This window comes from Ceratotherium simum, chromosome 17 (genome assembly GCF_057802395.1).
Source record: "Ceratotherium simum simum isolate JZ-2026a chromosome 17, ASM5780239v1, whole genome shotgun sequence".
Taxonomy (NCBI): Eukaryota; Metazoa; Chordata; class Mammalia; order Perissodactyla; family Rhinocerotidae; genus Ceratotherium; species Ceratotherium simum.
The window spans coordinates 35,622,478-35,646,986 of record NC_141916.1 but is presented as its reverse complement, the minus strand read 5'-3'; the positions used below and the strand labels follow the sequence as shown (position 1 = coordinate 35,646,986).

General features: G+C 36.6%; 1 protein-coding gene across 1 annotated transcript in view; it reads right to left on the bottom strand.

Moving 5' to 3' along the window:
- The window catches only part of ITPR2 (inositol 1,4,5-trisphosphate receptor type 2), a 463,296-nt gene that overhangs the window by 206,039 nt on the left and 232,748 nt on the right, over positions 1 to 24,509 (bottom strand). The window contains exons 35-37 of the mRNA XM_004435465.3: positions 17,622 to 17,812; positions 12,812 to 12,954; positions 7,586 to 7,694 (exon numbers count right to left, since the gene is read on the bottom strand). Coding sequence (XP_004435522.1) covers positions 7,586 to 7,694; positions 12,812 to 12,954; positions 17,622 to 17,812 — 443 coding nt within the window. The remainder of the gene's footprint in view (positions 1 to 7,585; positions 7,695 to 12,811; positions 12,955 to 17,621; positions 17,813 to 24,509) is intronic.

The window sequence follows — 24,509 nt, the reverse complement described above, 5'->3', positions numbered from 1 at the left end:
CAATTTTAGTATTTTTTTCTTTTCTTTTTGTTCTTTTTTTTTTCACTTTCTATGTTATCCAAGTTTATTTTTTAATCACAATACCATTTTCTACCCACAATCATTAACTACCAAATGTCTTACACTTACTAGAGGCAATGAATGGTTGGTTAATTTTTGAAGATTGGTAATATTTTCATCATGACCTTTCAGTCATCAGTATCTACAGAATTATAGCATATCTCAAAAACCATTGAGTCAATGATGTTATTATGTCAAATTTTAAAATTGGAAAGTAAAGGCAAGATGTAATTAAGAACTTTATAATTTTTGGTAATAATGAGGTTACAATGACTTTGATAAATCTGGTAAACTTATCACTTTTATGGCCTAATAAGTGACCACGCCAGCCCAACAAAGTGTAAATTTCTAAAAGCAATTGTTGCTTTTGTGCCCATCTTAATGATCAGTCTTTTTGCCTAGATGTCTTTATTTTATACAACAAAAATTTCAAAATGGAAGAGTATACTAATTATGCTTCTAAAACAGATCTCTTACTGTAAGGAAACATCAACACATTTTCATATTTCCAGCCATTTAGTTACATAGTTAAAATACAACACACACACACAAACACATATACTCACACATTCACAATATAGGAATGATTAAGATGATACAACACTTTTGCAACATCACTTAATGTTTAAAACAACATTAGAACATTGCCAAACAAATTGTACTCACCTCTAAAATGTATTTAATAAGAAATTCTAGAAAATACAGCTGATGCTAAAACTGAAATTTATTTTCCCTTAGCAAAACAGTTATTATCAAATTCTTAAGTTACAGTGCACTCCGTGTAGCAATTCTACTTAAATGTGTTTATTTGCCTGCTAGAAAGTGACATGAGTCTATGCATAGAGTGAATGATTCTGCACAGACTCTTACAAGAGGAGCTTGATACAATTACAAATTTGCAACAATGCAATTACTACTGGGACTGACAGGTCTGCATATTTGCTGTATGAGTTAAGTTCCTTGGTATAATTCTGACTTATTCTTTTTGCTGCTCCTCAAAATCAGAAATAAAAGATTAGTTACAATGATTTGATTTTTTTTTCTGCCAAAGAAAAGAATAAATTCTTATTAACTGAGTTGACTAAATTTTAGAGTTAAAAAAAAAAGATGGAAAATATCTTAAAAACAAGTCAAGGCATCATTTCTTAAAGATCTTTATTCCATATCACTCCAGATACCAACTTTCAAATCAAGAAGCCACTGTCTGCCATCATTGTTCAACATGTAAACATCATCTACCCCACCTGGGCATTTGTAAAGATCACAGCTCTCAATTAGATGCTATGCTGTTTGTTGAATGCCACATTTCCACAAAGGGCTGCCTACGACACTCATCTTATAAAGTATTGTTTAGAACTTTCACATCTAATATTCAGGCTACTAACAACTCAGACCATGCTCACAGGGTGGGGTTTGAGGAGCTCTTATATTGATCTGGAGGTCTGTAAAAATAAATCTTAAAAATCCCTATACCTAGGGGCTGGCCTAGTGGTGTAGTAGTTAAGTTTGCGCCCCCTGCTTCCGAGGCCCAGGGTTCACGGGCTCAGACCCTGGGCGTGGACCTACGCATTGCTCATCAAGCCATGCTGTGGCGGCATCCCACATACAAAATGGAGGAAGATGGGCACGGGTGTTAGCTCAGGGCTAATCTTCCTCAGCAAAAAGAAGAGGATTGGCAATGGATGTTAGCTCAGAGCCAGTCTTCCTCACACACACACACAAAATCCCTATAGCTATTGCATCGTATTGTTCGCAATCAGCTTGGTCTAAAATCTTCAAGCCTTTCCTTAGCAGCTCGCTGAATAAATGGTTTATGCTTTCCAGTACACAGTACGCAAATTTTATCAAGAATAAAATTAAGGAATTTTTCATTTTATTTAGTTGAATATCTGAGAAAATAGAAGAGTTGTGATTATAAATCATATAACCTGTTTGGCTCTAATGTGCTAGCGACGAATGTGAGATCAGGAGCCAAAATGTTTGGGTTAGAATACCAGCTCCCTTCCTTCTACCTTGAACTCCATACCTCAGTTTCCTCATCAATAAAAGGGAGATAATAATACTACCTATGATACAGAGTTGAAGACTAAATAAGATAATACATATAAAGGATCAGAAACAGTATCTGACATATAGTAAGCTCCCAATAAATGCTAGCTATTATTACTTTATAAAAACTAGTGCTTAACTGCACCATAGCTATTGTAGAGGAAGTTTCTAGATCCCTCTGCAATAATATTTCAAGGATATATGGCATTTTAAACCTGAACATTTTAACAATATTGCTTGAATAAACATCTTTGTTGTCTTGTAGATTATATGTATGTCAGTGTAACTTACGAGTAGACAGGAATATATTCACAGGGGAAATTATGATTGGCATTCTAAATAGGTCAACTTCTTTGACTACACCATAAGGAAAGTGACTTTAAATTACCAGTTCCATCTATCAGTGAATATTTTCAGTGCTCATTATCTTCACCAATTCTAAAATACAGAAGCAACGAATTTTATATGTCTAGGATCAGTTTATAGACATCTTTACTATTTATGATTTATATATGATTCTCCCATTTTATGAGAAATAATTGATAATGCTCTGTAAATCTTAATGAGAATATACTAAAGAGTATAAGATAAAGAAAACTTACCAAAAAAAAAAACCTTAAAACCAAACCAATCCTCTGAACACAGTCCTTATTTCTGGCTCCCCCTCATCAGCCCACCTCTATCCAACCCATATAGCTCTTTTTATCTCCATCACCACCTCAGGTAAACCCTCACTCAGATCTGAACCTAAAATATCTTTTTTTTTTTTTGAGGGTATTATGCAAAGTGAAATAAGTCAGAGGGAGAAGGTCAAATACCGTATGATTTCCCTCATTAAGTAGTAGATAATAACAACAACAAACAAACACATAGAGACAGAGATTGGATTGGTGGTTACCAGAGGGGAAAGGGAGAGGGAGGAGGGCAAAAGGGATAATTCAGCACATGTGTGTGGTGATGGGTTGTAATTAGAATTTGGGTGGTGAACATAATGTAATCTATGCAGAAATAGAAGTATAATGATGTACACCTGAAATTTATACAATGTTATAAACCAATGTTACTGCAATAAACAAAAAATTTTAAAAAATAAAAATAAAATATCTTTAAATACACAAAACAAAAGTGTGGTGCTGTCATTAAGCCACTCTGTTCAACAGCACACATATCCTATCAGGTATTTCTTTTTTCTGGTAAAGAGGTCTTGGAAATAAGAGTAGAACAAAATGGCTTTAAGGATCGAGAACACTAGAAATCATACTGCCCTAACTCCATTTTAAAGCATTCTTTCTCTTTCCCTTCCCAAATATTGCAATATGCATAATTTTTACAAGTGCAAATAAATATTCCTGTTGTCATTACCTAAAAGAAGCCTTTCAAATATGACCAATCCCAAAAGAACACTGAGCCTTCAAGGTTGTGAGAGTTTCATCCTTTGAAATTTTTTGCTTTTCTACCTAAACAATACTTACATGGAGTTTTTATAAAACTCAGGTGACTTTTCCCCTTGAGGACTTTCTATATATAATTTTCATGTTTTATCCTTCAATAAAAACAAGTACTATAACTTATACTATAATATATAGTGCATATGTGATCACTAGATGATTTCACACAAAGACACACATAACAGAAAACTAAATTTTCCTTTAGTTATATTATTTTATGGAGAATCTTCAAGATATTGCCCAACCACATCTTATCTCTCAGCCTCCTGGCACTGACTAAGGAACATGAAACAAGGAAGAATATTAAGTAAAATTAATTCAGGAATTGTAATCAAAGGCATAATAAATTGTAAATGTTTTTAAATAATTGACTAAATACGAGATGAAATGTAGTTACATGATGATTTTCCTTAATATATCATACAGAGAAGGCTAACAAAATCAGAAAACTGGGATCTCAACATTGGAAATTGTTTTAAAGGGCATCTGGTTCAACCATGAAGCAAATTTATGCTTCATTGCTTTTTTTTTTTTAATTTTTACCAGCTACACACACACACACACACACACACACACAACTTCTGGTATCAGAGACCAAAGAAACAAAAATGAAAATGGAGATTTTCTTTTAAGGTGACATTTGAAGTTTAAATAGGTAGAATCACAAATGTAATCTTAGGATAGCCAGTGTGAAAAACCCTGGTATGAGTTTTCTGTTTTGATTTAATACTGAGAGATCTCTTGGGAATGCTTCAAGACACAGACGCTAGACAGCCAGTTGACTGGGTATTAGACAATCAGGTATTAGGTCACCTCTGTGATGTAACGCAAGTCACTTCTCTGAGTCTCTCCACATCACAAACGTGGAGATTATACTGCCTCCTCTATATACTTCCTAGAATTGTTGAAAGATAATTTTAAAATACTTCGAAAACACCAAAGTGCTATAAATTCAAAGCATTTTTTGCTATATTCATTCACATTTAAACTGCTCTACATAGTAATTTTAATCAGCCACAGGTAAGCCCTCCGTCTACATTAGACATGCCATTTCTCATTGTCAGTAAAAGGATTATTGTGATAATCGGATAATGGCTCTTCCCAAAGATGTCTATGCCCTAACCACCAGAACCGGTGCACGTGTTACCCACGGTAAAAGGACTTGGCAGGTGTGATTAAATTAAGGATCTTGAGATGGAAGATTATACTGGATTATCTAGATGGCTCTGATGTAATCACAAGGGTCCTTAGAGAGGCAGTAGGGTCAGAGCAAGAGAAGGGGATGTGACAATGGAGTGTGTGTGTGTGTGTGTGTGTGTGTGTGTGTGTGTAGAGAGAGAGAGAGAGAGAGAGGCTGAAAGACGCTACATTGCTGACTCTGCAGATGGAGGACGAAGTCACAAGCCAAGGAATGCAGGAGGCTTCTAGGAGCAAGAAAAGCCAAAGAAACGAATTTTCCCCTACAGTTTCCAGAAAGAACACATCCCTGCCAACACCTTGACTTTAAGCTTTTGACCTCTAAAATTGTAAGAAAATAAATTTGTGTGGTTCTAAACCACTAAGTTTTTGGTAAATAGAAAACTAATACAACCATGAAAACACAGCCACCTATTATCCCACTACTGATAATCAGGGTCTGTTTCTGAGAGCACACAATGAGTTGTAAAATAATAGCTTTGACTAGTTTCTGAATCTGTTACCCAGTGCCATTTCACCCAGACTGGTGAGTCATTTAGCTGCCTCCACTGGCGTGGATAATTGAGCCAATTGAAGCCCTGTTCTTGCACTTGCTGTGTGACCTCCGGCAAATCACATAACCTCACTGGGTCTCAATGATATCATTTACAAAACAAGGAGCTTGGACTAAATACCCAGAAACAGCCTGAAGCATCATAAGAGAGAGGCACAAAGTGTTTTGGTAATTCTACTGAGAAAATAATCCCCACTGGCTGGAACAATTGATAAGTACTACCCATGAGCTCCTGCACAAAGATAAAACCAGGGGTATTGAGGCTTGTTTGGATTTTAGCAATCCATGACTCTAGACGTAGCAAAGTTCAGTGTAGCATAAGCCTGAGGAACATTTCTGGTACACTGAGTAACACAGATTTCTGGAGGCTAATGGAGGAGCAAGGGGGCCGGTGGGGGGAAGAAAGCATAGGGGATATAATGGAGGGCCTGGAACACCAAGGCAGTGCAGAGCCCCTGACAGTTTCTGAAAAGCTCTTATGATCTCTGCAGACTATTACAGGAGACGACTAGCATGTGAAGTGTACCCCATGGTGGCCCTTAGCAAGCTGTGTCATTCATCTCCTTCATTCCCAGTGCCCAGGCCCACAATAACCAGCATTTAATAGTTGTTCACACATATGTGTTAGATGACTGAGTGAATAACCCCAACTAGCTTTTCTCATCTTAAGTCTTCCCTGAGGGCTAAATCTTGGTGGTGCCATTCACATCATATCTTACACGAATGGTACCCCTTGGATTTATGAAAACAGCAGCCCCACCTCCCTTCAAGGGGGTCTCAGAGAACTGGACTCCTGGTGCTTTCTAGACAAGAGATAATGAAAGCCTGAACTAGTGACAGCAGTGGGAATGGAAAGGAGAAACAGATGCCAGCATGATTTATTTTAGGGTGGTTTGGGAGATACATGAAAATACTCTTCACTAGTCAAAGTAAAATCTGACTTGATTTCTTTCCTATTTTCCTTTAGAGTAATTCAATAATAATCTGTTATATAAAATTGGCAGGCTTATCATGTATCGCCTGTTAAATAAGCACAAGTTACTGTTACCATAAACCTCACTCTTCTGTCAAAAATTTATATTGACCTCATTTTTCTACTTTAGCATCTAGCACTTCAGTCAAAATCAAACCATCTTCAGCAATATTTTAAGGAATCAGAAAAAGACAACAAAAAGTCCCAAGGAACTCTACCATTTTTTAAAAGCATACCATATACTCAAACTTATAAGCATTTTTCTTGAGTTCTCTGTCACAGAAACATTTGCTAAAATAGAGCTGACTGCCTTTATTTCAATAATTTTTTTCCCAAATATAGTTTAAATGAAGAGAACTAATGCAAAGCAGAAGTCTTTCTGATTACTGAAGCAAAGATTGATTCAAATGGAGTATTCTGAAGTTATGCCCCTTCTATTAATATCCAAGATTCCATTCTATTTCTTTTCTACGAGATTACATTTAAAAAAAAAAAAAACCTTACCACCACAATCTTATTGGAATTAGAAAGCACACACATAAATTAATAAATAAAATAAAATCATTTCAATTTTAAACATTATTAAGGAACATGGTACAAATTTTGTTTGATAATTAACATAAAAGTGTAGGTAGCTAGCTAAAAAAAAACTTCGCTAGATTATATTTTATATTTAAGTGTATCACCTTGAGTATTAAACATGCTGCTAGCTATCTCTTAATGAGCACCTGAGCTGTCACTTTCAATAACAGACTGACAATTATTATCTATAAGTTGGTATTTCCTGAAAACCATTTGTGCAATGCTTAAATTAATATAGTTAAGAATAGAAAGTTACTGTTCTGTTTATAAAAAATAGTATTATTTTATAATACTTGGCATAATATTATAGCAAGTGAAATGAAAATATATTTACAACAAAAAATCAATATATGCCAAAATGCATAAAACATTTCAATATGTAGCAGAACTTTATACAAAATCTAATAATGAATCTCAGTTGCTCATTGTTAAAAAAGGTCATTGGTTCATTCAAGCTATATGAGAAAAATATACATAATCAAGATAAAATATAATAAAACAAATAAACCAAATACTTGGGCCGTTCTAATCTTAGTTATTTCTCATTTGAAAGCAGACATGAAAGATGAATACCAAAAAACCTCAAATTATCTAATTCATCTAAGTACACATGCCAATAATATGTAATACAAGTAATCGTATAATAGCCTATTGTAATTCATTGGTTATAGTAATCTAGAAGTTCTACTTTGTTTTCAAATACTAAAAATTTTTTAAAAATACCTCTTCCACAAAGCTGTCTTTCTTCTCTAGCATTTCTCGTAAAGTCTGAAGAATTTTAATGCACAGTTTTTCTTCTTTCTCCATTAGTTTCTTTGTGTGATTAATCAACCTTAAAGCAAAACATTAAACCTTAAATAGGACAATGATTTCTCTTCAAGCTATATACTGACATTATATACTAGAGGGAAAAAAATCACACTATTATTCGAGAATATGAAGTAAACAAGATATTTGTTTTCCAAAGTCTTAAAATTACACTTCAGCTTATAGATTTTGTATTATAAACCATCCTTTGTTTTACAGGCATATCTCAGGGCTTCTAAATTTATTCAGGTAGCATACTTTTAGTGGGACACAATACTCTTTGAAAAACAATGAAATATTGATTATCTTTAATCCCATTATATGAACTAAAACAACTTTACTAGTAGAGAAATATGAATATTTGCATTATATTACATTTTATTATATTATATACTGTATTACTTTCTATGTACTATATCACATTAATTACACAGTAGCAGTACACAACATCGCAACCTTAGCATAATGGGTTGCTTTCCAATTTCCATTAATAATAATGTGCTATTTTTCACTGCTAAGGCTTGGTAGAAACAGGCAGATTTCATGATTAGAAGCAAAAACACAAAATGTTACATCAACACAGTCTATCCATTTACTCTTTTTGCTATAATTTGAGCAAAAATTATAATTAATTTTCTATTGGTAACCTTTGCACTGGTGTTAGGTCAGGAGAAAAGTTTGAGGATCACAGTTTTATATCATCCCCAAGTACTCAAAATCAAGTAAAATGTTCAGAATCAGAATTTGTAGCTTAGCATATATAAGTCTGAAAAATCTGGTTCTCAAAGTGACAACGTGAGACACGAGTCTTCCTAGAAAAACAAAATGATCTAGAATATAATGGAATGCTCCAGTTCCAGTGACATAATAGGAGTGCTGTGGGACATACCCCTGAGGAAAAGTGAGCTTTCACTAGATAATGGCTAGCGTTATCAGGTGTCAGGGTGAAGGATAAGGACGTCCCATGGATCCTCTCAATCCATCCTTACAACAAGCCAATGCTACAGTCCTATTATCAGGCTAATTTTGCTAATGAGAAAACAGAAGTCCAGAGAGATAAAACAACTTGCCTCTAGTTACACAATTATTAAGTGGCAGGATCTGGAAATAGACCCAGGTCTATCTGACTTCAGAGCCAAGATTCTGGAGCATCACTTTGTGGTGACATGACACAGTTCACCAATCTCTTGAGTCTCAGAGCTACTGTGATGAGAGTCCCTACACACACTAGGCTGCACACAGCCACCTCTTACATGATATAGTTAAGTGTTACAACAGAGGTAATGGCAAATGCCATAAACTGGACAAAGAAACTTACATTCTGTTAGGGAATTGCCTAGGGCTTATCAGAGAAGACTTCAGTGACGAGATAATATTTAACTATGAAGATTTCACCTGGCAGGGAAAAGTGGCAAGAGAAGGCATCCTTGCAAAGGGAACAGTATGAACAAAGGACAGAGGCACAAAGCTGACCTTCATGTCCAAGAAATGGTAAGTCTCCAATTGCCAGCTGACACTTAAAGACCTGGAAGAGAAGCGTGTAAGACATGCAATCTGGAAAGAAGGAACTGGGAATATTATGCTCAAGAATCTGGAATTTACTCTACAGAAGATAGGGAACCACTGTTTTAAAGGACCTGAGTTACCCTGCCTTTGTGTGAAAGATGATGTGGAAGAGTGAGAACAAGGCAAAGGTGAATAGGGTGTGTGATGGGGTAAGGATACAAGAAGCCATATAGAAATAAAATAGCCAAGACTGGGTAAATAATGACATCTGAGAAGTGGAAATAGAGGAGGAAAGACAGACCACAGATGCCTGAAATTTATGGATTGGGTTAGGAGATGGACTGTGAGACTTTTAAATGATACCTACGTCATGCTGAAGGAGTAGCATGCAGTGAAGGAATAGTGATTTCCTGTTAGACATGTTAAGTCTGAGCAAGGTGTTATATATCTATGTGGTCAGATTAGCAGGCAGAGTAACTGTTCAAAAGTTCTCCTTGCAAGGAAAAAACCCGCCTCTCTAAAACTTCTGCTATTTGGTCCTTTCTTTCACATGATAGTCTTGGAATACACGAACATAGTTTTGATGGGCACTGTAAATTGTTTTTGATTTTTTTTCTCTCTCAGGCTATTTTAATTTTCTTTAACTTTTCTTTAGATAAAATATTTAATTCACTAACCATTTGAAAATATCAAGCATAAGGATGAATACCATTTGCTAGGGATTTATATAAGATATTCATCCATCACATAATGTTTGGTTAAGTTAGATCAGTAGCTTTCAAATATTTTTTTCAATGATCTAAGTAAAAAATAAGTTTCACAAAGCAACTCACCATATAAATATGTGTGTGTGAGTGTGTTTGTAAAACTAACAAAAAAGTTGCCTTTACTATATGAGATGCATTCTGATATTTTATATTCTTTCCTAATTCATTTTTAAAATTAACGGTTGTCTCTCCTCCCTGTGCTAATTTTTAAATCCATAGATGGACCACATCCCACAGTTTGAAAAACACTGAGATTCTCCTTCATAAAGGAGGAGTAAGTGCCGATTTGACCAGACGGTAACCTGTCGCTTTAAAGGTTAACACCCACATTGACCTATTCTCTCTTTATTCTCTTCTCTCTGACTCTATGTGACTAAGTAGGTATGTGAACTTGGATTCTTTCCTGGGATCTGTCCGTCATATTCTCCAGCAGACCCATCTGAGTCAACAAGTTCCAAGAATTAAATTCATTTGAGGAAGTCGGAAGTCGGAAGCTGCACTAAGGCCTGGGACCTAAGCTGTATTTCCCAACTAAGCTTTACCAGAGAGCTCTGCACAGTAATACAAGGTCCCTTGCATAGCTACTAATAAAGTTGGATTCTAATTTTATTAGATATCCTTGCAAATAAAACCCTTGGTTCTTCAGAGTTGGGGAAGGAGTAGGATAAGCACTACAGCAAAAAATAGATATTCCTGAGCCTCCAGCCATAACACAATCACAATAGCACAAAAGTCTCTTCTCTAACCACTAAAGTATGTGTGACATCCTCTTCCTCCATCTGCATGTAGGATCTGTAATATGTTCCCATTATCATATCACTTTGCTTCTCTCCTTCTAGTTTACCTAATGTTGCAAAAGACCTGCCTCATCTTCAGCACAGGTCGGTATTTTCTTGACCTGAGTTACTTTATGAGTTACTATAACAGTTACAGTATTTTCTCGACACTGTGAGTTACCTTCTCATAGATCTAGATCTTTAAGTTCTAGACCAGTGCTATCCAACAGAACTTCTTCTGCAATAATTGAAACGTTCTGTATCTGTGCTGTCAAATTTGTTAGCCACTAGCCACATATGGCTATTGAGCACTTAAAATGTGGCAAATGTGACTGACGAACTGAATATTTTATTTTAATTACCTTAGATTTTATTTATATAGCTGTGTGGAGCTAGTAGTTACTGTATTGACAGCCAAATTCTTGACACTGAGTCAGCAAACATTGTTTCTAAAGAGCCAAATAGTAAATATTTTAGGCTTTGTGGGCCTTATAGTCTCTGCGGCCACTAGTCAACGCTTCTCTGATAGTATGAAAGCAGCCACAGACAATGTGCAAATGAATGTGTGTGGCTGTGTTTCAATAAAACTTTATTTGCAAAATGATCGTGGGGACCAATTTACCCCTGTTCTAGACTATCAAATCTCTGGGATATACCTATAGTATTATATTAACTTCCTGGGGTTAAAATTCTCAGGGTTATTACCCACTTTTTAACCTATATTCTACACATTAATAAGTATTCATAGGAGGCAAAGGGTATTTTTCAAAGACCTCCTATTTTTATACTGAATTACTAGGCAATACCTATATTTAATTTTTTTTTCTAATTGCCTCCACACTCATCAGTTTTGCAGATAATCTCGACCTCTTCATTTAAAAATTCTTATTAGAAAACTGGCAAGTGTGCAAACACATTCTTTCCAGTCCCCTTAAGATATAGTGGGCCTAGAGCCAAGAATCCATGATTCCAGCCATAATATAGAAACTCCAACTATCCTTCAACATGATCCCTGTAGTCAGTTCTTCTCATCTCATAACTTGTTTTCTCTCCCCAAATCCCGGCTTTAACTGGTAAAAGAAAGGGACACGCTTCTTGCCTCCCCTCGTCCTTCAATTTCTGCCTCAGTACATCACAGTCAATAGAGGAGGTTTCAAGACCTCTTTCAGCAATATCCTCAACCACATAGGAATTAGCTGTGATGGATAATGGTCAAGGGGGTTGGCAGCCTCATCTGACTCTCAATCCAGATACTCCTCCCAAGAAGACCAACAATCTCTGACTGGCCATCCTGAGTCTACTTGTGATTACTTGCAAATCACTCAATGAAGTGTCCTCAACATTAAGACATGTCTCTTCCTCCTGGAGCTAATTATTCTTTTTCTCACAACTGCTTATACTTACAGATCTTCCTTGAGAATTGTTGATTTACCATTAAAATGAAAATATTCTAGGATAAACATATCAACTATAATAGATCTGACAACACCACAAAAATGCTGAGAGACATAAGTAAATAAAAGAGCTGCAGATGAGGATCATCAAGGTAGCATGGCAGAGAGCTGAGTTGAGACTTAATAGTTCTTCCCCTGAAGCCTGAGCCTCAGCTCTCTCAACTCTAAAACAAGGCTGACCTCTCCCTCTCTCAGAGTGTTGGTGCAGATTAGATAAAATAGGTAAGCACACATAAGACAATAACGCACAAAGTAAGACCTCAATAAATGTTAGTTCCCTTTCCTTCCTATGTTAATGAAAATCACTGATTTTTAAACAGGAATCTTTTTAAAGGTCACACCATATAATTACACAGAAGAATCAGAACCAAAATATTTCATGTGATATTTTGTGCCCGATAATGACACATTCCATTTTCAGTAAATTTTAGTAAAATACGCTAACTTGAACTTTGCTAAAATAAAATTTCAATGGAATCACGTTAATTATTTTGGAAGTATATTTTAACACGGATTTTAGACCTTTCCCATACTCTGTGGACTATCACTATGTACCAGCAGTGTAAAAAGGAGAAAGGCCGTGTCAGAGGCCAAATCCACGTGGTGACACTAGCAGAATCTCAGATTGTACCCACTTACTTGGACATGAAAGCCCCACATCTTATTCTTGCATCAGTCCCTTCAGGGAACAGTAGTTCTGGACTGTACAACACATCGACCAATACTGAGAATTCAGCCTGCATCATCGGGCTGAACTGCTGCTCCAAGGAGGCCACTACATCCTAAGGAATGAAGCACAAGAGAACCCATGTGAAGACCTAAGTCAGATTTTATCCTTTGAAGATATGACAAGCCTAAGAATGCTAACCAGGAATGGGATGGGGGAATTTCAGAGAAGATGTACCTTACCTTCCCAAGGCACCGAATGCCTGTGCTTTAAGTACAGTCTGCTTTTCTGTATGAATATTGCCTGGGTCTCCTTTTCCATTTATAAGATAAGAGAGGGGTGGGTAGCTATATGATTTCTAAGGATATACGTACAAGATGGTACAAGATGAAAAGTCAGTAAAGCCACCATTACAGGGCCTGCAGTGTCTAAGATTGTAATGGAGACATGACAGGTCTTCATCGAACTGGAGTAAATTGAGGTATGCCTGAGAAACAGCTAAAAAAAAAGATTTCATATGTGTCCTTGGTCATCCAGAACTAACCATTTCTTCCAATGGGGAAATTCCTTGATATATTATTTGAAGAAATATTAGTACTACAAAGGGTTCAATGACATTTAATAGTATTTCAAATTACATTTTTGATAGACAGTATTGGTCACCTATCCCACAGCGTTTTCTCACCCTCTTCCTTGCTAACAGAATCCCCATGTTGTTTCTCAATTAGGCAGCAACATTCTCAGGGAGATGAGCCTGCTCATCTTAGGGTCAAGGTTGATTAGTTTAAGCCAATCATGGTCATCCCATTTCTCCTGGAGTGATTGGTCTAGGCATGATTATGTGACACAGTCCTGGCCAATAAGACATCAGGTGAAGTCTGCTGAGCATGTGGGGTATGGGGGGATGTTGGAAGAGGAAGGGGTGGACTCTTTCACAACTACCTACGGCTCTCAAGACAGCTTGAGAGTGTGAATCAACATATTTTTTTATTGTTTAAGTCACTTTTAGTTTAATATTGTGTTAATTATAGCTGAAATCATCCGAACTGATGTGTTTCTAAAATGGACTGTGGACAATGATAATTTACTGAAAATTCTTTAATAATTAAAGCACCTCCTTTTTGTTTTTAAAATAATTATGCTAGAAGACAAAAAAAAAATCTCACATAGAGCAATACTTTATTTACCCATAGCTATGGCATATTTTGTTAAGCAGAAAACTGACTGCCAATTGCTTATTGTTACTCTCAGCTACAGCAGCACAGATGGGGGCAACACCTCTCTTGATTTCTTATGGCTAGATGTCAGGAGTTAACTCTTAAGTAACTCTTTCTTCCCTTTTTAGCAAAAGTCATCATTTTTACTTCAGCTACTCTGAATAAGCTTTCTGAGAAATTTCTGATGACACTTAAAAGAGACTACCAGGAAGGAAATAACATAAATGGGAAACTAGATATTATACAAAGAAGGGAAGAGAATAGGTTACTAAATATGACCATATTTAATAAAACATTACTAAAATGTTGCTATTTTTCAGATTACCACTCTTTTTCATTTCATTTACTAAAGAAGTTGTGCTCAGGCTCCTACGATGTGAATTCTGTTTTCATCTCTTATTTTGATCATGGGCCAACTATGTAATCTCTCTAACTTGTTATTTCCCCATGTGAAAACTCAGGATAATGATACTAGCAACCACATGGGCTTGCTGTGAGGATGAAAGGTAACTACACAGAACAGCCTCACACACTACTGGCCACTTATTATTCCTTAATAAATGTTAGTAATCATTAATTTTGAGTACCAGTTAGCTGCAATCATCAGCCTGTTGCCAAATCCAGTGGTTATTTTTCTGTGCTCATATTACCCAACCACTGCTAAGCATTTCACACACTTGTTCCTAGTCTGTCAAACACTTTCTGCTCTTCGCTTCTGTGACATCACACTTCCTTTATTTTCCAGCTATTTCTTGACTATTCCTTCACCAACTGCCGGTAGCTCCTGGCTCTTCCTCTTCTACATCTACACTTTCTTGCGAGAGATCTCATCCAAGTCCACGGTCTTAATCTCATATATATGCTGAAACTTCCAACACTTACACTTCCTGCATGGACATCTTTCCAAGCCACTCCAGACTTATATATCCAACTACCTATTTGACATACCACATAAATATCTAAACAGGCATCTTAAACTTAAAATTCCTCATATAGAACTCCTGACTCCAACTCTCCCATTCTTCCCCACATAACAAATGATCCACTCATATCATACCCAGGCTCATCCTTGATTCCTCTTTCCATCACCCCATCCATCCGTCTACCAAGTCCTGTTGGCCCTACAACCAAATATATCCAAAATTCATCCACCTCTCTTCATAACTATTGCTACCCCCTTAAGCCAAGCCACCATCACCTTTTGCCTAATTTAATGCAATAGACTCACTGCTTCCATGTCTAGACCGTATAATCCACTCATCACTCAAAATCCACTGTGATCTCTTAAAAGATAAACCAAGTCATGCTTATCCTCTGCAAAATCTCCAATGATTTACCATCTCACTGAGAATAAAATCCAAATGCCTTACTATGGAAGTCTCTACGTAACTTGGCTCCTTATTTCATAATACTCTCCTACTTTGCTCACTAAACTCCTGCCCCAATGGGCTTCTCTTGGTTACTCAAAACCACCAACCTCGTTCCTACCTAAGCACCTTTACACTTACTATTCCCTCCTCATAAAATTCTCTGTCCTCAAATCTTTGAATAGATTATTCTTCTTCATCCTTTCAGTCTCAACTCAAATGTCACTTCAACGGGAGAGGAGCTTCCTAACTATAGGATCATCCTCCCAGTAATTCTTACCACGTTGTTACCCTGCTTTACTTTATTCACAGCAGTTTCAATTATCTAACATTCTGTCATTTATTTGATGGGCTAGGATGTGTGTTCCATGAGGGCACAGACCTCACGGATCTATCTCCAGCACACAATGGCTGGTATAGAGTTTTCACCAAATACATATTTATTTAATGAATGCCAATGACTGTGCCAAAAAAAGTTTAGGGCATACCCTCTCTATGCTGATTTACGCTACTATTTCTCTCTCCTCTGAACCATGATACTTATATGGTTCTCAAGAACCTGACTCCTCTCCTCACTGATCTTGCTTTTTTTCTCTTTTATTTGACCATTCTGCCACTCCTGGCCTGTCACAATATGTTCTTTGGGTTTCCTATTATTAGACTTTCTCTTTTAGCAATACCATCCACTATCCTCACTCCAACTACTATCTCTAAATGTAGACTTAACTTCCAATATATTCAGTAGCCTGATAACCTAATTCAGTGTATTTTCAACAGCCATAGCCAACATCCTTCCAACATATTCTCTCCTTTCCTCTTACAATAAAGAGTCTTAATGATATCACCTAGTCTCCAATCATCAGTGCCTCTTAAACGCCTCTCATGCCCTCTCTCTGTCTCCATCCAAGAGCCACCAGGTCTGTTGACTCTGCCTTCATTAATGTAGGCAATACCTGATTCTTCATTCCCTTCATACTGCCACCTCGCTGAGATCTTCAGTAATTCTTAACGAATCTGCCTCCCTCTAGTCTCTTCTTGATAAGTACATCCTGCAAACCAATAACTGCTTAATCACTTATAATGCCATTTCCCCCAAAATTTTTAATGACTTATAGCCTTCAAGTTTCTTATACTGAGTCTAACTTGTCTTCGTAATAATATATAATGCTCATCTATTAAAACTCTGAACCTCCACCAATTAATCTACATGTGACCTCTCAGAATACTTATTCCAGTTCATGTCTTGACTATTCTCCAAGCCAAAAACTTCCTCAAACCATATCCTCTTTCACTCCATGAAATTCTATAATTATGTGGGTGGGAAGATATGTGTTATGAGTTGAACTGTGTGTCCCTCAAAACTCCTATGTTGAAGTCCTAACCCTCAGTACTTCAGAATGTGACCATAATTGGAGCTAGAGCCTTTAAAGAGGTAATTATGGTAAAATTAAATCATATGGCTGGGCTCCAATTGAATGTGACTGGTGTCCTTATAAGAAGAGGAGATTAGGATATAGATATGTATGTGCACAGAGGAAAGACCATATGAGGACACAGTGACAAGGCAGCCACCTGCAAACCAAGGAGAGAGGCCTCAGAAGAAAACAAACCTGCCAACACCTTGATCTTGGCCTTCCAGCTCTAGAACTGTGAGAAAATAAGTTTCTGTTGGTTAAACCACCCAGCCTGTGGTATTTTGTGATGGCAGCCCGAGCAGACTAATACAATGTCTCTCTTTACTCAATGTCCCGGAATGTCCAGGCCAAAAACAGGAGTGGGCTACTACGCAAATAATTTTGGAGTAAAGGTGCTTACACCATTCTCACCAAAGGAGTATAAGAGAATACTAAGAGATAAATTGAAGCAAGGTTATGAATATCTAACTTATTACATGAATCTTCATGGTAAATTATTTTACCAAATTTTATTATTGGTATTATGATTTTTATTTTGATATTAAGACCCATTACCATACTATCAAAACACATTAAATAATATATACTCACTAAAAATAACACACAACAATTTTTCCCTGGAAGCTATGCTTTTAAAAAGAGTAGTGTTGGTAGGGAATTGTAAAGTAAAGCATGGTCCTCAACTAGAATTTGATATTTTTAATCATATTTTATTTGGGTGACTACATATACTTAAAATTATAATTTATAAAATATTAATGCCATTTCATGTTCTCATTGTACCTGTAACTTTTCAATAATATTTCTATAATCCCAAGAAGGCCCTCCAAGAGCTTCCTTAAAGCGTGGTCCAGAGCGAGCTGATAGTCTCCAACCCATGGCCGCTCTCTGTACCATATTTGAGTGGCTCTTCATGAAAAGAGTATTAACTTGGCTGTCCAAATCCACTGGAATGGCAATTCCACGATTCTTTGCTGAAAAGGAAAAATTTTAAATATTTTTCTCATAATTTGACTAAAGCTTGTTACACATTATAAAAATAATCTTATAAACATAGAACAAATAATAAATAAAAAATATAAGATAAATAAGTTCTGGGATATAATGTACAGCATGGTGATTATACTTAACTATACTGTATTGTATATTTGAAAGTTGCTAAGAGTAAATCTTAAAAGTTCTCATCAAATGAAAAAAATATTGTAACAATGTTCAGTGCCAGATGTTAACTAAATTTACTGTGGTAATCATTTTGCAATATATACACATATCAAATCATTATGTTGTACACCTTAAATTAATACCTGTTATATGTTGATTATATTTCAATAAAACTAGAGAAAAAGAAAAGAAAAAACACAACACGAAATCTTTAAACTCTGTCATTAAATTATTTTACATAACTGCAAAAGCTTTTAACCTGAAAGAATTTCAATTCTTAAGGCCAATTATTAAAGGGGCTCATTAAACATTCAAGAACTTAGTATTTGATTTCTTGATGATTAACATTTGAAATGCACTTCATACAGCATCAATATAGAAAAACACTGCACAACAACCATGCAAATTTGTACCTTGCCAGAGCCAAGGAAAATAAGAAACTAGACAGAAAACATATGATAAAATCCTGCCAGTCCATTCATGAATTTAATTAGCGTGTATGTGTGTGTGCACACACACACTATTTCATGTGGTGAAACATCTGAGAGAAGAAATAAAAAATTGAAGAGTATAAAAGATCTGCATTGGAAGATGGCACACAGTAAATGTCCTTCTTCCCAAAATCCACTGAAATTTATATTTTATCAGACTTATATCACAATACTGAAAAATGAGAATATTTGCCATAAAGAAAACAGAAATGTTGAGGCATTTTTGCAAGCAGAATGAAGATGGGATTAATTCATCAGAGAAGGAAGAGAACAAACTGCTCTACAAGAGGTTAGATTTAGAACAGGTTTTCCGAGGTACACAGTCAACCAACACTAAGAGTGGTAATGGGGTAGGGGGCAGTTATCTGGGCAAGTCATTAAAGAACAGCATCTGAATAGCTGGGAAGTTAAGGCCCTCCTCCCTCTGACCAGCATAAACAGAGCAGTTGGCAGCAGTGGTTTTTACCCAGAGGATAAAGTTAGAGAAATGCAGAAATGTTCTCTCAAGAAAGTGGAATCCCTGCCTGGAGAGAATGACAGATGAAGGTGTTAGGCCTTGACGGAGAAACAGAATAGAGCTTGAAGTAACTCCAAAGATCTTCATCAACTAAGGGGTAGAACAGGGACGAGAGAAGAGACAGCTCCAGAAGAAACAGAAAAATATACAAAAGACTCCAACCTCTGAGCAAAGCTCTCTTATTTTTGTTTTTTTTTGTGTGAGGAAGATCAGCCCTGAGCTAACATCCATGCTAATCCTCCTCTTTTTTTTGTTGTTGAGGAAGACCGGCTCTGAGCTAACATCTATTGCCAATCCTCCTCCTTTTTTTTTTCCCCCAAAGTCCCAGTAGATAGTTGTATGTCATAGTTGCACATCCTTCTAGTTGCTGTATGTGGGATGCCGCCTCAGCATGGCCGGACAAGTGGTGCGTCGGTGCGCGCCCGGGATCCGAACCCGGGCCGCCAGTAGTGGAGCGTGCGCACTTAACCGCTAAGCCATGGGGCCGGCCCCTGAACAAAGCTCTCTTTATTTCCACACTTGCTAGCATTCCCAGCCTGTCTCCTGCTTCACACACTTACATACATACACACACAGACACACACATACACACTCCAAAGGAAGGCCAGAATATCATTTATTCAGTCCCTCACCCAGAACTCTGAGTCAGCTCTATCGTTCACAGGAGAGTGATAGAATAGAAACAGATCCTCAAAACTGCAGTGGAGGGCAGGCCCTGTGGCTTAGCGGTTAAGTTCGCACTCCACTACTGGCGGCCCGGGTTCGGATCCTGGGCGCGCACCGACGCACCGCTTCTCCAGCCATGCTGAGGCCGCGTCCCACATACAGCAACTAGAAGGATGTGCAACTATGACATACAACTATCTACTGGGGCTTTGGGGGAAAAATAAATAAACAAATAAAATTATAAAAAAAAAAAGAGAAAAGTATGAACAGATTTGTCCCTAAGGTCTTCAGAGAGAGCATGGCGCTGCTGATAACTCGATTTCAGATTTTTAGCCTCCAAAACTGTGAGATAGTAAATTTCTGTTGTTTCAAGCCACCCAGTTGTGGTAATTTGTTATGGCAGCCCTATGAAACTAATATAAATGTGAACAGCAAAGAGAAAATTGCTAGAATGTCCAGAGAGAAAAGAGGATTCCTACATATAATAGACTGGCACCAGACTTCCCATCATCTACATTGGGATGCTAGAAGTCAGTAGAATAATATCTTTAAAGACCAGATGGATGACAAGTTTTAAAACTAGGAGTTTTCCATCTAAACTAAAAATCAAAAGTGATACCCAAATGAAAACATTTCAGAACATGTAAGGCTCAGACATTTTTCTCTGAACCCCCTATGAAAATCACTCCAAAAAAAACGAGAAAGGAATCCAAGAAAACGTCAACGTGAATACAAGAAATCATGGCAACTGAGTATTAAGCTGGAGAAGAGACTACAGCAAGACACGAAGGAAAGAAGATCCATTAGATATTAGTAGTTGGGAAATTCTTTTCCAGTTGGAAAAGTTTCAATATCATAGCAGTAAATTTTTATCTCTAGTGGTTACACAGTGAAAAATGTTTATATATCATAATATTGTAAGCTCTGATAATTGATTTTTAAATTTTATCAACCAATTAGAGATTTCACTATATTTCAGAACAGAATACAAATATCACAAATCATAACAATGTAAAACCAATAGTCTATCAAGCAATCATCAGAACGTAGAGTGGAAGAGAAGAGGTAAAAAGGAAGGCAATACATCAATTTCCTTAGTATTCACAGTGTGGAGATAGAGACACTATTCAGAGCTGTTAAATCAAGAGATAGAGATAGAGATATAAGGATATTATTTAAAGTTATAAGGATAGTCATCAGAAAACTTTTTCTTTTAATGAATGAAAATAGCAAGGAAGGAATAAAAAGAAATGAGAAAGAGAGAGACTGTGGCTTGCTTCATATAATGAAATGAAAGCAACAACAGTAGGCAGTACTATTTCTGCAGGTGAAAATTCTCTGAGGCTGAAAGACACTTAAAAACGTCTTCAAAAATAGATAATTCCAGCTACCAACCCAAAAAGTTACCAATTTAAACAAGAGCCCAAGCTGAAGTTTTAAGAAACAGTAACATCTCTAAGGCAACCCTAAGCAATCAATCGCACCACTGCCCAGACTTCCCCAGTGACTATTTCCCTAATATTCATTATGAATTTCCCTTGTCCAAAGCATACAATGTCTCTGTTTACGTCCATCACACACAGCACAGCAACTGCACTTCTGTCCCATCTGAAAGACAGACGGCCTCGACACAGCCAAGCTGCACATATTTGTATAAATACTTAATCCTGCACCACGATCAAATCCTGGCAAGACTTGCATCCATTTCTGGCTCCTTCACACATAAGCTGGGTTTGCTCTAAACATTCAAAAGTCCAAACAGAAGACAATACTGCTTATATGTTATTTTCTAAGCAACAAAAATTATAAACCTTGATGTTGCTCAAAGCATATTATAATCACGTTTCCACTAACGTTTAAATGAATGAAGGAGGGGAAATTGGGATTTATCTCCCCTCTTCAGGTACATTAGATACAAGTGCCCATCAAATTAGTATTGTTGCTATGAATATGACTTACATAAAGAAGTGTTCAATGAATATTTTTCTAATGACACCAGTGGAAATGTCCAATGGCAGCACCTCTGTTATTCTCAGCAGTTGAGCACAGGAAATTCTCACCCACCCCCAGATGCTCCCGTGAGCTGCTCCCACTATTCCACTATGGCCAGCACCATGGACAAACTAGGCTAAGACTCCACTGTCCCAAACTTTGTTGAAGAAATTTTGTTTTCCCCAAACTATACCACTTTAATTGGTATTTTCTAGTCTCCTGTCTTAGCACAAATTGCACAATATAAATCAACTGGGTAAAATATACTACTTTCTCATGCCCAAAGGTAAACTCTAGCCAAGGGCTAAATCACAATTTCTAGGCAATAAAAGAAAATTAATCATGCAACTGGGGAAAAGAGAATTTGAGTGGAAATAAGTCAGTTGCGTAGATAACGATAAAAATATATTTCAAGCAGTCGCAAAAGTATTAATACCTTTAAAGACATGGCCTGAAATGGATTCTCTGCACTGTAAAAAAATACTATAAATATCAATTCAAAAGCAAAATCAATGATGCTAATTTACTTTTCTACATATTGTTTAAAACTCAAAGCAGAAAAGAAAAGTGTGACTAGGAAAAGAAAAAAACTTAATTCATGATCTCACTTACAAGAACATTAATAACTAGAACACTATTTTTCAAATGCAACCAAAAATATGACCTAAACTTAGATTACTTTTACTAAGCTAGAAAAATTCTGGTATAAATATACAGAAATGGGAACTAGGATGTATTCTTGGGATTAATGGTTATTTCCCATGCCCCCTTCCTCTCAATAAGAAAGAACTAATGACTACTACAGCCAGTCACCCTTCTGGCACGTAGCATTAATTCCAACTGTGTGCTTTAGTGGTCACATGAAAGTTTAATATGTTTAAAAAAGAAATGTTCCTGTTTGCCCCTAAGTTAGAGGACAATTGAGATACTACATTCTGAAGGATATATTGTCAGAGGGTAAGTATACGGAGTCCTTAAAAAACCAATAGGAGAGAGGATGGGTTGTTATTAATGCATTTGTCTTCTGTAGAGCTCTCCCTAGAGATAGCTAGTTCTCTAAAATGAGCCATCTTTATTCACAGGTATTTTGATTATTAGGCTAACCTACTAATTAGGCTTACAAATCCTGAAAATTCTCTGGATATGACAAGTTTTTACAGTGATTTTAAAATGTAATCAAAATCTATTTTTAATCATTATTTATTAAATAGTGCATATTATGTGTATTTTTTAATTAGAAAAAATTACTGATGGTATCTTCCAGACCCAAATCTCTGAGAACATATATACTGCAATGATAGGTGCCATGGAAAAAAATGCTTAGATAGATAAACTGACAGGTAGAGGGAAAAGGCAACAGAAAGTACAAGCATTAATTAGAACACTTGGTGGGTTGTCAAGCCCTGCTGTACAGGCCCACAAGAACAAGAACGGTTGGTGCACAAGGAATGTGTAATGGGGTGGGCAGAGAGTGGTATCTTTTCTGTATCATGTCAAAATATCCAGGATAAATCTGAACTGAAGCACTAGTGCTTTTAAATATGAAGAACACTAAAGATATGAAATGCATCTTTCCTGTTTGGCACTGAAACTATACTCAATTAATCCCCAAATTGAAAAAGGAATATAATTTCATGGGTTATGCAAGAACTAGTATTGGCACACCTGACTAGTCATCTGGAAAAAAGGAAGTTGATTCCATACCTTATACCTTTCAACTAAATATGTTCGAGACAACTCACAATTGTAAACGGACGCAACAAAACACAGCCAGGAAAACTAAAACCATGAAAATTCTCGACAGAAATGAAAAAAAACAACATGTTGGACTGATCAAGGTCATTCTGAAGATGAAAGAAAACCTAAAAGAAAATAAACTTCTGCATGTGAAAAAAATAAAATAAAAATTCAAATGAAAAATTAAGAAAAAAAAATTGTTACTGAAAGAGCTCATTTTCAAGTCAAGATGGCAGCGGAGGCAGACTCTGAACTCACCTCCTCCCGCGGACACAGCCAATTTACAACTACTCGTGGAAAAATTACCCCTGAGACAGAACTGAAAACTGGATAAGAGGAACTCCTGCAACAACGGACAATCCTAATTGAGGTAGAAGAAGCAGAAACGCCCTTCTGGAGAGGAAAAACGCCACCTTCACAAGCCGCAGTGCCCCACAGCCGCCCAGGAGCAGCCCACAGGTACGCAGCCCTCCCAAAACAGCATGGTACTGGCACAAAAACAGACACGCAGATCAATGGAATAGAATCGAAAGCCCAGAAATAAACCCACACATCTATGGACAGCTAATCTTTGACAAAGGAGCCAAGAACATACAATGGAGAAAAGAAAGTCTCTTCAACAAATGGTGTTGGGAAAACTGGAGAGCCATATGCAAAAGACTGAAAGTAGACCCTTACCTTACACCATACACAAAAATTAACTCCAAATGGATTAAAGACTTGAATGTAAGACCTGAAACTATGAAACTTCTAGAAGAAAACATAGGCAGTACGCTCTTCAACATCAGTCTTAGCAACATATTTTCAAGCACCATGCCTGACTGGGCAAGAGAAACAATAGAAAAAATAAACAAATGGGACTACACCAAACTAAAAAGCTTCTGCAGAGCAAAGGAAACCATCAACAAAATGAAAAGACAACCTAACAATTGGGAGAAGATATTTGCAAACCATACATCTGATAAGGGCTTAATCTCCAAAATATATAAAGAACACATGCATCTCAACAACAAAAAAACTAACAACCCAATTAAAAAATGGGCAAAAGACCTGAACAGACATTTCTCCAAACAAGATATACAGATGGCCAACAGACACATGAAAAGA